Source organism: Terrapene carolina, unplaced genomic scaffold, assembly GCF_002925995.2.
Source record: "Terrapene carolina triunguis isolate 2854851 unplaced genomic scaffold, T_m_triunguis-2.0 Scaffold93, whole genome shotgun sequence".
NCBI classification, from domain to species: Eukaryota; Metazoa; Chordata; order Testudines; family Emydidae; genus Terrapene; species Terrapene triunguis.
This window is the reverse complement of record NW_020664444.1, coordinates 22039560-22056192: the sequence shown is the minus strand read 5'-3', so window position 1 is coordinate 22056192 and position 16633 is coordinate 22039560. Positions and strand designations below refer to the sequence as shown.

Below are 16633 nucleotides of genomic sequence, written 5' to 3'. Positions count from 1 at the left end.
TCATCGATGTTGTTCTATCACCCACATATGCAAAACAGCATGTAGGGATGGAGTGAAAACCTCTACTTTTAAACCTCATTTGAATCCTGAAGCTAAAATTTTATTATTAGATTTAGCCAAGGGAAAGGCACACTCAAAGTGACACTGTCAATTTAAGGAAGGGCTTTCAACCTTTGTTATTAGCAACACTTTTGATAACCAACAATAGTTTACTATATAAAAGTTTTGAATTTCACTTGGCCTAGGCAACACAATTAGACTGTTTAGCGTCATTGTCTTGTTCACAGTCACTTGAGTATTAAAAAAGACATTAAGTTACTAACTGATAAGTATGGGTCAAATCCTGGTCTCCTTGTACAACTTGAGTGGGAATCCCATAGAGACCAAGGGAAAAAAATTCTGCCTGCCTCCCACATATAGAGTAGCAACATAGATACCAGTGGCCACTAGTGTGGCCTTTGGGCTGCAGCCTCATTCCACGGTCGCCTGCTGCAGCCTCATTCCACGGTCGCCTGCTGCAGCCTCATTCCACGGAGGCAGATGCGATGAGTGGTTAAGCCACTAGGACCTAGTGTTTTGAACCAGAGGAAGTCTCCAAAGACCACAGCTCCATGATATGGATTCCTGTATTCTGCCCCCCCTTTTACACAAAGAGGGTCCTGACTCAACACGCAGGGCACAGACCTATCCCCATGAGTCAGGATCTATATACTACAATACTCAGAAGAGAACGTTTTTGCTTTACAGGAATGTAAAGCAGGGTTGCACGGTCAGGTAAGCAAACTTTAAAGTTTTGGGGCTTCTCTTCAGAAAAGCTTCAAATTAACAAGTACTGTACAATGAATTTTCTTCATAACTAATTGTGAACATCCACATTTTCTGAAAAACAAATCTTGTTTCCATTGTGATCAGGCTAACTTTAAGCCAGAAGATTTGCTAAAAGTTATTGATCAATTACAGTACAAGGTAAATATCAGAGCTTTGACAAGAAAAAATGTAAAGGTAAATTTGATTCTTTAGTTTAAAGGAAGAAAGTTTTAGAAAAAAAATCTTTAATTTTGTCCAACTTTTAAAAGTGTTCATATGCAAATCTGGAATTCATTAATAGTATGATACAAATGCAAACTCAACAAAGATGAGATTCATAAGTACAAAGGATTTTAAGAACAAAAGTTAACCTCTGTTTCTCTCAAACACCACAAAAACAAAATGGCAACCTGGTTGGGTTTTTATACAAAATAAATCACTTCTCATTCAGTATTTACAGATACAGGTCTTGCTACATACATCAGACTACAATAAGCAATTACAGTATCATGGCAGCTTTATCAGATTAATACTGTGAGAGGTATCTGAATTCATTTAAGAAATTAGCAAATAAAAATTGAGCATTAAGCACTAAGTCAGCTCTGACGGATAAAAATTAACTGGCCTGAATAAAACAGCTTTAAGTCATGCCAATCATGTTTGCCAATTATAAAAGGTGTGGGATACAAAGAAAACTAAGTGTTATACAGTTGGAATAGAGGGAATTTTAAAATGAGCACTATTGGCAAATGTTTATAAATGTATGGGTTTGATTGTAGCATCCTAGCATGTCAAGATGAATCAAAAAGCCTCAAATATTTTCAATAGTAAACCAATTAAAGAGATTGTCCAAAAGCTCCCCTCTGTCAAGTTTTGAATAATATACAACTGTCAGGAAATGTTAAGTTACAAAATAGCACAGCACTCAGTTTTAACTGTTTAGAAGGTATTGAGTGTAAAGGCCCTAACAACTTGGCATTAGCCAGATTGCACAAGAGTAGTATTATAGTCTGATTTTTATAGTTAGCCAAAAATCAAATAGCATGACTACAGCAACTGTACAAGGCCCATTCAAGATTACTATATCCTCCTTATTTATGGCAATGGTACATAAAACAAAGCCTACCTTTAGGGTTATGGTACCTACTGCTTCAAAATGGACTTACCTCAAGGCAATTTTTTTTAAATTAACAAAATGAGCATTTTTTTCAATCACCACAAAGGAAGCAAGCAAAGAAAGCAATGTGTTTTCCTTTCAGATGTCTGACTTCAGACATTTGGACAGCTTAGGTATTCAATTCCTAAGAAAAAGATTCAATGTCAAATCACAGCACTTGTGTTTCCAGACGTCGTACTTCTTTTACCACAAGATCAATATTTATAATTGGATTAAAGTACAAGGCCCAGTAAAACAGACAGTTGCAGACAAACTGAGGAATAATGGGCCAAAAGATAGCAACAAAAAGTCCCTGGGTTGACACTTTCCAGAAATGGCTCCACATTCTCTGAGGAATAGTCCTGAAAAAAAAAAAAAAAAAAAGAGCAAGAGAATCATCTTTCTATAGAGAAGGTATTCTAGACATCGCTATTAAAACAAATGAATGAAGAAAAATACCTCTGAGTAGTCATTACAACATTAATTCAATCTGTGAGATGCCACCTAGTCTACCACATTCTCACCAATTGCATCCTATGGTTCCAACAGATGCCTTTCAGGTGTAGCTTCTGTCCTGGCCTACTCAGATAAAATACTGCTACTGAGCCACAAGAATTCAGTAGTTTATAGCAAGTTAAGATAATTGCTTAAATAGAGAAAAAAAATGTAGATTGTTCTCCACAAAGCCTACTCTGTCCTCCAGTAGTAGAAAGATAATGTTTTGACAGGATGTTTTTTGTTAACCCTCTTTTTGCCCATCCCCTCCAAGCACAGCATGAAAGTAGACACTAATGACTGCTCATTTCTATTCTAATAAAGCAATATTGATGCCATTTATTTTGGAAGACAAACTAGAATAGTGCTTGGTAAACAGTAATTACTCCCACTCTCTGGCTCTGTAACAGGTGATGAACATCTTAAGTGAAGCCTTAATAAATACCAGTAATCTAAATTTGAGAAAAAAAAAACATCATCTTCCAAGAACTATTGTACTATACTGAATTTCCAAGCCAATTAGACGGTCTTAATTTGCATTGGATCTTTAGCATACACTCCTTACATCAAGATTGCCATAATAGAAACTTGAAGCTTTTTCCTGGAGAATTAACATTAGCGAATTTATGGGAAGCAGTAGAATGTATAGTACTAGTATTCAGAATCAACAGATGTACTGATTAAAAGTCACTCAAATGTCCATAAGTAAAATATCAATTATATTATTCACCAACTGTGGTCTACATCGATTCTGTGGGCAGATTCATCTAATACTTATTCACCTTGATGGTGCTGTTTCAACATGGTCATTTTAATTGTCAAAATTACAAACATAACCCAATTGTCCCCTTTTCCCCCCCCCCCCCCCCCCCACACTATCTTCAATAGCAACCATAAACAATTGAAACCATCTGAGCAAGACTTACTTCAGTTCCCTTCTTGACCAGAGCCTCCAAAAGGAGAATAACTCCAGAACAGAGAGCAACATGGCATTAACAATTATAAATCGTGATGTCCAATAGTGTATCTCCAACCAATCCCAAGCAAATTCAGCTATTAACTGATATGGCAAAAATGAGTACTTAACAATGAATTCTCTCCACTGTTTCCAAGTAGGATCCTTAAGGTCCTAAGGGGAAAAAATGAAAATCAATGATCAAATTAATTACATACTAGTTCAGTTTACCTTTCATTGCTTTATGGTTTTTCCTTCATTGAAGGAAGTACCTTTGCTTCACTAAAGTTTTGCTAGCTAGCTAAATAGAAATTTTAATTTCCATCACACAAATTTTTAAGCGAGGGTGCAAATAAGTAAGCATACTCTACAAACAAGCACCAGCTGCAGATATAGGTAAGCTTCCTTTCAATGAGTACTAATCACTGAAGTGTTTAAGAAATTAAAGAAAGTCTTCATTATACTAGAATTAATGACTGAGTAGGTGTGTAAGCAATTTAAGAGTTTAAAAACACAAGATTGTAGAAAAAAAGACACTGACATTTTAAATCCAGGAAAGTCAATCTTTTAAAAATATACAGACATGCACAGGAACTGCCATATCAGATTAGACAAATGATCACAGTTGCCAACTGTCACGCGGTAAATAAGCACCCTAACTTTCACAATACGCCAAAAATCAAGTTAATCCCATTTCAAAACAAGGCCAAACAAGCCAATCCCCAAACAAGAACCCCAACACTTTATGTGACTAGATCCCCCCGGCGTCCAGTCCGGTACTCTGGTGGGCCTGCTGTGCACTCCTGACTCTCTCCTCCCTTGCCGCTGCCCCCCCCCGCCCCACTTACCCCTGCTTGCCGGGAGGGGATCAAAGAAGCAACAAGCTACAAGCCCAACAAGCCAAAAAACTAGCCAACAAGCATTCACAAGCCAATTAAGCCAAAAACAAGCCCAATTTCTGCATTTTTCCCCACAGGTTTGGCATGTCTGCAAATGGTCCATCTATTCCACAGTCTAGTTTCTAGTAGCGGCCAGCAACAGATGTTTCAAAGGAAGGAGTAAGAAAGCCTTTGACAGACAGTTACAAAAATAAACTTGCCCTTAAGGAAACTTTTTCATAACTAGTGCCAGAAATTGGTTCATGTCCTGAAACCAGGAGGGTTTATTCTCATTTTCCATATCAATATTGAATCCTAATACAAGCCTCAACTTTTGCCCCTGTAATGACTCAAGCCTCCTTTCTTCTCTTTATGCCTATTTTATTGGGTGTATTGATTTAGAATTAAGGACTCATATTGTATTCTCAATCTTAAAAATTTCTCAGAAACTGCAGACAGTTAAGAATTGCACAGCGACACATGCCTCAGCAGAGTTTAGGTCGCTGCTTCCCTGTGAAAGCCTCCTTTCCCATCCACATGGGATTACAGGTCAACATTCTCAAATATGGGAGCCTACAGTTAGGTACCTAAATTAATATTTAGGCTAATAAAATAAGTGATTTTCAAAGATGGGCATCCACAACTGCTGCCCAAGTCAATGGGAGCTGCAGGTGGTCAGCATTTCTTCAACTCGGGCCATATATTTAGGTTATCAATATTATAGGTGGGGACAGTGACACCTATGGTTAAAGTGTTGGACAACCTTCCATCAGAAGGAACTGAAAACAGTCTTCTTTCTAACTTATCAATCCTAATGGTTAAAGTTGGGCTATTTTCTATTTGGGTCACTGCTTAAGACTGAAAAGGTACAGCCATTTTCAAGGACAAGGTTAGGAAAAGATTGTTTTTTTTTTTAAACCAATGTTTAACACACCCACAACAACCCAAAACTTATAAGTCCTTTCAGTGAAAAAAGCTCTAACATCTTCATATTTTGGAGCAAGAACCTGAAATTTGACATCACCGTCACTCTGGCATCACAGAAGTGCTGTTTATCATCCCCAAGAAAATCTCTCTGTTTGGCTAAGTTACAAGCCTCTGAACAATTGCTATTTACACACGCAGAAAAGGCTTGTTGTGGTTTGAGGACCAAGTTCTCAAAATACTTCTTTTGTATTGGAGCATGCTCCAGCCCAGGGCTGCAGGGACTAGGAATGACTTGCCTGCAGCTTCTGCTCTTAACTGAGCACAGTCTTAGGCCTGGTCTACACTAGGCGTTTATGTCGACTTTAGCGCCGTTACATCGACTTAACCCTGCACCCGTCCACACCACGAAGCTATTTAGTTCGACATAGAGCTCTCTTTAATTCGATTTCTGTACTCCTCCCTAACGAGGGGAGTAGCGCTAAATTCGACATGGCCATGTCGAATTAGGCTAGGTGTGGATGGAAATCGACGCTAATAGCTCCGGGAGCTATCCCACAGTGCACCACTCTGTTGACGCTCTGGACAGCAGTCCGAGCTCGGATGCTCTGACCAGCCACACAGGAAAAGCCCCGGGAAAATTTGAATTCCTTTTCCTGTCTGGGCAGTTTGAATCTCAGTTCCTGTTTGGACATCGTGGCGAGCTCAGCAGCAGTGGCAACGATGCAGAGCTCTCCAGCAGAGATGGCCGTGCAATCTAATAGAAAGAGGGCCCCAGCATGGACTGATCGGGAAGTCTTGGATCTCATCGCTGTGTGGGGAGAGGAGTCCGTGCTTTCCGAGCTGCGCTCCAAAAGACGGAATGCAAAGATCTATGAGAAGATCTCTAAAGCCATGGCAGAGAGAGGATACAGCCGGGATGCAAGGCAGTGCCGCGTGAAAATCAAGGAGCTGAGACAAGGCTACCAGAAGACCAAAGAGGCAAACGGACGCTCCGGATCCCAGCCCCACACATCCCGTTTCTACGAGGCACTGCATTCTATCCTAGGTGCGGCCGCCACCACTACCCCACCACTGACCGTGGACTCTGAGGATGGGATATTGTCCGCGGCCGGTTCCTCAGCGGACGGGGAAGAGGAGGAAGGAGATGAGGAGGACGAGGCAGTCAACAGCACTTACAACGCTGATTTCCCCGACAGCCAGGATATCTTCATCACCCTCACAGAGATCCCCTACCAACCGTCCCCAGCCGTTATCCCAGACACAGATTCAGGGGAAGGATCAAGCAGTAAGTGTTTTAAATATCTCAACATTTATTTATAACATAACTGGCATATTTAAAATATTAACAATTTCTAAAGTGCTTTAAAAGTTGTAAACCTTGAAGTGCAACAAAACGGGAATATGTACAAAGGGTATCTCACGATTATTCTCTCTTTGGGCGCTTCAATATTTAGTCCGAACTATTTTAAAAAAATTTCACAATGTCCGCTTCTTCATGATTATGCTGCCCAAGACGCTCCACTCTTTAGTCCCTCCAAGGGCACCTAAGCCAAAAACTGGTCAATATATCCGGGGATAGAGGCGAGATCCTCTGGGGAGAACTCCTCATAGGCCTCCTGCAAGTACTTTTCCAGCCTCATGAGCAGGTTCCTGGGTAGGGAGAGCTTATTAGGCCCCCCGTGGTACGAGACGTTTCCCTGCCACAACGCAAGCAGGTACTCGGGGATCATGGCCTTGCACAGCATTGCAGCATATGGCCCCGGTTTCTGCAGGCTTTCCCGAAGCATCCTTTCCTTCTGGTTCTCCGAGACCCCCAGGAGGGTGATGTCGGTCATGGCGCCCTGCTTTGAATTAGGTAGGGGAATTTAGTATTGGGACTGCTTGCCCGTTCCTTTACAGAACGGTAACCGCCGGTTTACAGCCACGCGGTTTACAGCCGCGAGGGGGTGGGACAGGGACAGAGTTCATGCTTGCAGGATTGCTGCCAGCAGAGACTCGCATTGCTTTCTATGTGAAAGGAGGCCAGTGCCACTCTTAAAGTTTTAAGCAGCCACAAGTCTACGGCTTACCATGTTTGCCAGCTAGACAAAGTCCGGTGTCCTGCCCCGCTCCTCAGCTCGCCACAGCAAGACCGCAGGCACTGTAGGCGAGGGTTGAAAATTCGACCTTGTCCTCAGTGCGCGTGTGATAGGTGCTCTGCATGGTCTTGTTCACAGAGAAAGACTATGTTCTCTGTTCACAGATACATTGATCTGTCTCAGGAATTCACTCCCTTTTTCCAATTCCCACAGCCACATCTGCCCAGAGGCTAGCACACATTAGGAGGAGGAAGAAGAGGACACGGGAAGACATGTTTGCTGAACTAATGGGATGCTCCCGAGCACAGGCAGCCCAGCAGACACAGTGGAGGGAGCACTTGTCCCAAATGCACCGGGCAAACATGGAACGGGAGGAGAGGTGGCGACAGGAGGACCGGCAGGCGACTCAAACGCTGCTTGGACTAATGAGGGAGCAAACGGACACGCTCCGCTGCCTTGTGGATGTTCTGCAGGACCGGAGGCAGGAGGAGAGAGCCCCGCTGCAGTCTCTCTCTAACTGCCCTGCCCCGCCACCAAGTCCCATACCCCCCTCACCCAAAGTCCAAACACGGAGGAGCGGCAGGGGCCGTGAAAAATTTCACTCCACCCCTGCCGACTGCTCTAGCACTAGAAGGCTCTCATTCCCCAAAATTTGAAAAGTCCTTTCCTACCCGCCTCACACAAGACCCCGTCCAAGTTTCACCCCCCCGTTCCATGTGCGGTTGTTAATAAAAAATACGTTTCTGTTCATTACTGTTTCCATCCTCTTCTTTTGGAGGAGAATCTGTCTGAAGGGGAGGGAAGGGGCTTGGTAATTGGACAGGACAGTCATCTTTAGCAAGGGGCAGGTCCATCAGCAGGGCACATACACAGTGCAGTGACTAGTTACCCTGGTCAGTCTGGGAGGTGGTTTTCATGTTCTGTGTGGTGGGGGTGGGGGGTTGCTCTGTGACTTTGTGGCGGGGGAGGGCAGTTACAGATCTTATGCAGCGGTCCTTACCCTGGATCACAGAGCCGCGCAGCAGGGGATCTGTAACCCTCCTCCCCCTGCAAGACAGTCACATAGCCGACACATACACGCAGTCCCGGCCAGGAGGGCTGGCAGGCTCCATTGAAACAACCAGTCCACCACCGCGGAGCCTGTCATTCCTGGAGTTTAGAAGCATCATTTGCATCACAACACTAAACCCGCCCCCCGCCACAGTCTGCGTCCCATGTTCAAAACATTCCCGCGAAAACAGTAATAAAGACAACGGTGTCCATTAACAAAACAGAACAGATTTTATTTTTTGGGAAGGGGGTGAAGGGGGTATGTAACTAGAGAGGATAGTCGACGGCAACTGGGTAAAGAAACGGGGGCAAGTTCAGCTTCTGTGTCCACAAACTTAAAAGTCACTGGGTACCCTGCTCAGTCTTGAAACTGGCTTTCAAAGCCTCCCGGATGCACAGCGCGTCCCGCTGGGCTCTTCTAATCGCCCGGCTGTCTGGCTGGGCGTAATCAGCAGCCAGGCTATTTGCCTCAACCTCCCACCCCGCCATAAAGGTCTCCCCCTTGCTCTCACAGAGATTGTGGAGCACACAGCAAGCTGCAATAACGATGGGGATATTGGTTTCGCTGAGATCACAGCGAGTCAGTAAGCTTCTCCATCTCCCCTTGAGACGGCCAAAAGCACACTCCACGACCATTCTGCACTTGCTCAGCCGGTAGTTGAAGAGTTCTTTTTCACTGTCCAGGGCGCCAGTATAGGGCTTCATGAGCCAGGGCATTAGCGGGTAGGCTGGGTCCCCGAGGATCACTGTAGGCATCTCCACATCCCCAACAGTTATCTTGTGGTCCGGGAAGTAAATGCCTTCCTGCAGCCGTCTAAACAGACCAGAGTTCCTGAAAACATGAGCGTCGTGAACCTTGCCCGGCCAACCGACGTTGATGTTTGTAAAACATCCCCTGTGGTCCACCAGTGCTTGCAGCACCATTGAAAAGTATCCCTTTCTGTTAATATACTGGCTGGCCTGGTGGCCCGGTCCCAGGATAGGGATGTGAGTCCCATCTATAGCCCCACCGCAGTTTGGGAATCCCATCGCGGCGAAGCCATCTATGATGACCTGCGCGTTTCCCAGGGTCACTAACTTTGACAGCAGTACCTTGACGATTGCCTTGGCTACTTGCAGGACAACAACCCCCACGGTAGATTTGCCCACGCCAAACTGGTTCGCGACAGACCGGTAGCTGTCCGGCGTTGCAAGCTTCCAGACAGCTATGGCCACTCGCTTCTGGACAGTCAGGGCAGCTCGCATGCAGGTGTCCTTGCGCTTCAGGACAGGGGACAGCAACTCACAAAGTTCGAGGAAAGTCCCCTTCCGCATGCGAAAGTTTCGCAGCCACTGGGATTCATCCCAGACCTGAAGCACTATGCGGTCCCACCAGTCCGTGCTTGTTTCCCGGGCCCAGAATCGCCGTTCAACAACATCCACATGCCCCATTGCAACCGTGATGTCCTCGGCGCTGGGTGTCGTGGTTTCAGACAGGCGTGTGCTACTCTCGGAGTTCAGGTCCTCACCCCGCTGCCGTAGCCTCCTCGCCTGATTTCTCTCTATCTGCCTCTGGGAAAGGTGGATGATGAGCTGCGAGGCGTTGACAACGGCCACAACTGCAGCGATGGTCGCAGCGGGCTCCATGCTCACAGTGCTGTGGCGTCCGCGCTGTCACTGACCAGAAAAGTGCGCGAACTGATTTTCCGCCGGCGCTTTCAAGGAGGGAGGGAGGGCGGGCGGGAGTGACGATTGGATGACGACAGTTACCCAAAAGCACCCTCGAGACATTTTTTCACCCAGAAGGCATTGGGGGCTCGACCCAGAATTCCAGTGGGCAGCGGGGACTGCGGGAACTGTGAGATAGCTGCCCACAGTGCACTGCTTCCAATGTCGACGCTTTCCCCGTTAGTGTGGACTCACAAAGTCGAATTACTGTCCTTAGTGTAGACACACACGTTCGACTTTCTAATATCGATTGCACATATTCGATTTAACTAAAATCGAACTACTCTCGTAGTGTAGACATACCCTTAGCGTATGGCTACACTGGAATGTTTAATTTCTGGTTGAGCTGATCCCCTAAAAATAGAAATGTAGGTACAGCAACATGAGGGGCTGGCTGCCCCAAGTACAATCCTAAACATGAACAAGGGGCAGCTAGTCCTTTTGCCACATGTGCAGCTGAGGCTACACGTCTATTTTTAGTATACTAGCTTCGGTACGTCTCCTGAAGCTGGTAGTTACACCTTCCATCTCCAGAAAAAAAAGACATACCCCCTGTCTTTCCTGTGCCCTCAGTACTCACCGTGGTGGGGCCCAGGCAGCACAGAGGAGGAAGAGCCTGGCTTGAATACAGAGGGTTGAATAGGGGCGTGGGAAGGAATAGATCAGTAACCAAGTCCTGAACCTTCAAAGTTGCTACAGAATTAAACTACATGAGCTGGCAGCAGCAGGCTGTTATCAGAGAGTGGGGAAGTAGTAAGTATTTTCAAGTGTGAATAGGCATTTATCTTAACAGCTTGTCTGAACAGTTTCAAAATTTGGTAGCAGAAAAAAGTGCTCACAGGCCAAATTTGAAGCAGAAGACATTCGAGGATTTAAAAGAAGGTTGAAGGGACACAGAAATAAAGTGTAACTGTGCTTCCAGACAGAAGACAACATTAACTAAGGAGTGGTTGTTGCCACTACAGGCTTTATTATAAATAAAATGGTTTCGGACAAAAAACATGAAAGCTACCACCTCATTCCTTCAATTCTTAGAGTTATTAAATAGATTTTATCCAGTATGCTAGGTAAACATACCATGTTTTTAAAGTAATCGGTTATTTAGAAAAATACATAGGAACCTTCAGATGAGATTTCTTTTAAAGTGCAAGCCACATGTGTTAAAAGAAGACAGTGTAGTTAACACAAAACTGATCTTTAAATACATGCATTTGTTACTGTAGTGCCCTCAAATTACAATGATTACTCCAATTCAGACTAATATTTATATTTTGTAAGGACAAGTTTACACATATTCCAAGACCAGCAGAATATTTTTCTTTAAGCTCCAATGGAAAGTTTTTCAAAGGAATGTCAGTTTTAAAAACTGACACCAAAACATTTTAGCAGTAAAGCCTAAATATGAAACTAACAATTGTTTTAAGTTGTCTAAGATGTCAAATGCAAAAAGAAAAGCCAAGTGAAGAGATTATAATTTAAAAAGTGCAAGACTTCAGAAATCTAATTAGTAATATACATAATTTAACTAGACATTGTCACTATTTGCTTTCACAAGGTTTGCTCTTAAATATAGAAGTCCATTGGAACAGATGCAATGCCTTTCTATTTCTGGGCAAGGAATCGCTTGGTACGTCTAGTCTGATTTACCATTGATTAACACACAATCTACATATGGAAACAAATGTTTAAAAAAAAAAAAAGTGTTAAGTTTGCAAAGTCAGGCATTCAAAAGTTAGAAAGTGCCTGTGCTGGAGTTGCCCATGCAGCTTCAATTCTGCCCCCCCTCAAATATTTTAATGGAACAGTATTTAATTAATTACATGATCAAATGCTATTTTCCCCCATGAGACTGCTACTTCATGCAGTGCTACTTTTTTTTTTTTTTTTTTTTTTAAGTCAACCTGTGGCCAAGATAAAGCATGAATTTTTTATTTTTTTTTTTTAAACCTGAATGTCTATAACTGCCAAACAGTAACCGATTAAGAACAAGGAGTTATAAACTGGAAGTGCTGGGCAACTTTAATAGCTGTTACACTATCAACACCCTATACAGTAAGCTTGAGGATGAAGCTTATTTTGCAGGGAAGTGTTTTTTTAAAAAGCTTCTATTATAAGATAAGAATGATAAGCAATGTGCTATGGATATTTGAAAAGTAAATTTTAAATACAAATGCTTCAATTTAAAGCAATTGGCACAATGATAAATGTTTTAAACACTTACTAATAGTTTTGTGATAATATCTTCATATTCATCTTCTTGCACAGGACATATTGTATAGATGAACGGTAGAAATATTTCGGTGTAATCAAACAAGTATAGATACAACATACTGAGTCTTGGAGAGCTCTTTAGTGCATACAGTAGGAACAGTGACTTTCCTGGATTTACTGCCTGAAACGAATCAGAAGGTTAACAGTGAGACATACTATTACGAGAATCTTTTAGAGATTTACGAGAACTTTTCTGAAGTATGTTTATTTTGCTTTAGCAGTCATCACTGAAAATCATTTAGCATTGACAAATGTGACAGAAATCAAGTCATTAGTTTTTAAACTTAACAGTTTGCACACAGACTACTTCCCTGCCTTGCTTTCTTCTGAACATTATGATTTTCTGGGCTTTTGTTGTGCAATATGCAACAGTACCGTTACAGTTGCATCCACTGCCATACCAGTCACATGAATCCTATTTTTCATTCACCTTTGAGAGATTTCATTTGCATGTGATCCCTTGCATTGTATTCAGACACTTATTGATCCCATTCTAAAGAATTAGATGTTTCTTTGTAGTTGCCTAAATATAGTCTTTGAAAATATCTATTCTAAGTGACACACTTCATTACTTTATAAAATTTACCTTGTATTCCCAAAGGTTCTGTGGTGGTTTAACTCCCAAGGTTTTCACACGTTCCAATTCCATTATGATGGCTTTTCTATGGCTACTGTTCTCTATATGATAAGGAGTTTTTGTGAAATCTTCATCTGTTATTGTTAGTAGAAGCCTACAAAATAAAATAATTCAGAAGGGTAAATACTGACAGCTCACCTCTTTCGTAACAGACACTATTTTAATTCTAACATAGTAACTAGATACTGAATCACCAAAATATCACTTTTAGAAATTATGTCCCATACCATACACTTTTAAACACACTAAAGCCCCCAAATCCTATAAAATACATTCTATGGTCTTATCATTGACAAGCTTGAATTAAAATCTTCCCTTACTAATTTTGTCCCCACATTTGGCAAACAAACAAGTTTTAAGCCAGGCAAGCCAACATAGCTTGCCTTTGATTCCTAGAGCTATGCTCACACTATAACTAACACCACACTATAAGATAAGATCCTATCTAAGTATAGTAGCTTATGTTTTAAATCTGGGTTTCATGAAAAGAAATCTGTTTTGTAATTTTAACTGGTCGTGCATCAATTTAGGATGGAAGAGTTAGCATTTACTGGAGCATCAAGTTAAGAGGAAGAGTGGGGGAAGGAAGAGGAGTCTAGAGAAGAGAAAGAGTATGGAACAGCTGTCATATGAGGAGAAATTAAAAAGATTGGGACTGTTCAGCTTGGAAAAGGGGGGATATGATCGAGGTCTATAAAATCATGAATAGTATGGAGAACGTGAATAAGTAGTGTTATTTACCCCTTCACATAATAAAATAAGGGGTCACCCGATAAATTAATAGACAGCAGGTTTAAAACAATAGGAAGTTCTTCACACGACGCACAGTTAACCAGGGGATGTTGTGAAAACTGAAACTATAACTGGGTTCAAAAGTGAATTAGATAAATTCATGGAGGATAGGTGCATCAATGACTATTAGACAAAATGGTAAGGGATGCAACCCCATGATCTGGATGTCGCTAAGCCTCTAACTCCAGAATCTGGGTCATTCGGTAACTGTCCAAATCCCTGTTATAGAGACCTAGTAACATTTTACTTATAATCTTTCCTGACTATAAGCTATCAAAACTGTAAAACAAAGAAAAAAATCACATACTTCGTATTAACACCCATTATTAGAATTATGTCAATTAAATTGAGGGTTGAAACGTCCTTTGGTACCAGAATATTTGATCACCTGGGAAACAAGATCTTGACATTTCATTACATATATAGTATGCAAAATGAAGTCTATCCAATTAAATGGTTCTATTATGGCTACTCTTGTCAGTTTGAGATTGTATTTTCCTCACCTTCCATTCACTAATAAAAATCTCTCTCTATACAGGGAAGCCCAAGGACCCAGCTGTTCTAGCCAAAGAATCACCTCTTCAGGAGTCCATTTAGCAACAGGTTTGTGGACAAGAAGTTCATCTTCATATTCTCTGCTGCTCCAATGATACCCAAGCAGAACCACCTACAAGACAGCCAACAGATCCTTTTGGAATGTAGTATAATCATCATTGACAAAGTCTGGATCAAATGTTTGAAAGTCTTGCAGGTTTGAAGGGGTACACTCAAATACAACAACAAATACTCACATTTGAGTAAGATCGCCAACTTCTCAACATCTCCCACCCCCATTTATTATCCATCCACAGTTGGCACTGAAATATATAGTTAACACCAACTCCACCCCCAAAAATATTTGTCATTACTTTTCTGGAGTGCTTACATTAAATGCTGATGGTGTTTGTCAATGATTTAAAACCATCAAGATGGTTTTCCATGTTTATCTGGAAAATGGATGGGGATGAAACTTACTGCCACACAAGTTAAAGCTGTCAGAACGCCAGAGAAAAAACCCCCTCCTCGAGGATTAATTCTTCTCACATTTGGAGGTGCAGAAATCTGATCATTTCCATGTTTTTGGAAGGCTGCAAGGCTGTGAGCTACATCACTGTTTTGCTGAATGTCTTCTTTTCTCTGTTCAATGGCATCAGGAAATAGCTTTTCAATAGCATCCCTGGAGAAACACATATCAGTCACTATAATATTTCATGGAGTCTACCCAAGTCTACAGCACCGAGAACTAGGACTCAGCTGCAAAGTGTATTTTACAGCTTATTAGTTACCTATTAAGTTTTAAGTGAAAGGAGGTTTTGGCAATCAACATTAGTTAAAAGCTGAATAAAAGGTTTTTGTACACAGACGTTACATTTAAGGTTCACTATAAAGAAATATATGACAAGAAAAACTGAAGTTTATACAATAACCACTATTCTAAATTTAGATAGTCAGGATATACCTTAGTACTTTTGAAAGACAGCAAACAGGTTGTTATTCAATAGCACTGGCCAAGTCCAACAGTAAAGCCTAAAATCAACAGTGTAGACTATTTAATTGAATATTGTTTACACAGCTCAGAAAATTGCTTTCTTAAAAAAATGCAATAAAAGAGGTTGTATGTAACTCAAAAAACCAGCAAGTACTTAATGAATCAATACTTCTAGCATTGTGCTGTAATGAGATCAGAATTTATTCCAAGGAACTAAAGCAGTACTCACATTAATACCACTGATCATTCAAAACTAGAATCATTTCTAGTTGTGATATGTTGTTAAGAACTAATAAAAGTGAAGGGAAAAACTTAAGGCGTTTAAAAAAATCTGAAAAGAAAATTCAGAGATCCACTCCAAAATACAGACATGATTACTTCAACAGTTCAGAACAATTACATATTGTGAGAGACTGCAAGCCTTAAAGTCTGCAAGAAAGCTCTGATTACGGAGTGGGTTTAAAAGTATATAGCAAAAAACAAACAACTAAGTATGTATGTGTCTTTGGTTTTAGAAAGACCAAATAGATGCATTACAATCACCTGAGGAGGATGTTGACCTTGGGGAATCCTTCCCACTTTTCTCTGCATTCTGGACACTCATTCTTCTTAGAGGATACCCACCACAAGGCTAGGCAGTGTCTACAGAAACTATGACCACAGTTCAAGGTGGTGGGATTCACCAGAATATCATAACAGCAATGGCAAGAGAACTCGCTAACTGAAATCAGACGGCTGATCTCAGGAGCAGCATCTGCTTTAACTTTCAACTTTTCATTCTCTCTTTGTAACTTCACATCTTCCTCCATTTTCCCTTTGTGCATCAGATCACCAGAAAGCACACTCCAAGTCTTTAAATCATGCAAGGCATTATTAATTCTGCAAAACAATGAAAAAGGCAATTATTTTCTCCTTAACAAAACCTAAGGAAGTATTAGAAGCAGCATTAAAACAATAACCAAATTTTCCATGTGACATGTAATGTTATATCCTCAATGTTTTAGCTCAAATTGACCAAAAAATCATTTTGCTAGAGTACCGATTCTAGCAGATGTAGCAACACCTTCTACCTTCTCTCAATTATAATACATCCAGTACAGACTACAATCAAAAGCAGACTCTGGATTTACCCAGCTAAAATAGCTGAAACCTTAAGCCCTTGACATTTTCTTGCCCTTCATTTATCTTCAGATACAAAATAACCAACACCACCACAACAACCAGTAAGCACCTGCCAATATAAGACCAAAGGTATGTTTTTTTTTTATTTTAGCAAACTATGTATTTAATCAAAATTCTGTTGGGTAACAGACATCAAATCACCATGCTAAGCAACACTTAACAAGTTTAAC

The 16633-nt window shown here is 41.5% G+C and overlaps 1 protein-coding gene across 1 annotated transcript; it reads right to left on the bottom strand.

Moving 5' to 3' along the window:
* Nucleotides 1–1035: 1035 nt before the first annotated feature.
* On the bottom strand, nt 1036–16180 carry BFAR (bifunctional apoptosis regulator). Its single transcript, XM_026650744.2, has 7 exons — nt 15825–16180; nt 14768–14969; nt 14257–14420; nt 12911–13055; nt 12275–12445; nt 3385–3587; nt 1036–2325 (listed from the first exon to the last, which is right to left on the bottom strand). Exons 1-7 carry the CDS (start codon nt 16103–16105, stop codon nt 2133–2135), a joined length of 1359 nt encoding a protein of 452 aa, XP_026506529.1. The 5' UTR covers nt 16106–16180; the 3' UTR covers nt 1036–2132.
* Nucleotides 16181–16633: the final 453 nt, after the last annotated feature.

Bases quoted from the DNA above. Each gene is read 5' to 3' on its own strand.
- BFAR (XM_026650744.2), bottom strand. From the start codon at position 16,105: ATGCACAAAGGGAAAATGGAGGAAGATGTGAAGTTACAAAGAGAGAAT. The intron at 14,421-14,767 runs GTAAGTTTCATC...GCTGTCTTGTAG, and splicing joins CAGCTTTAACTTGTGTGGCA to GTGGTTCTGCTTGGGTATCA. The intron at 13,056-14,256 runs GTGAGGAAAATA...TTTATTTTGTAG, and splicing joins TTTTTATTAGTGAATGGAAG to GCTTCTACTAACAATAACAG.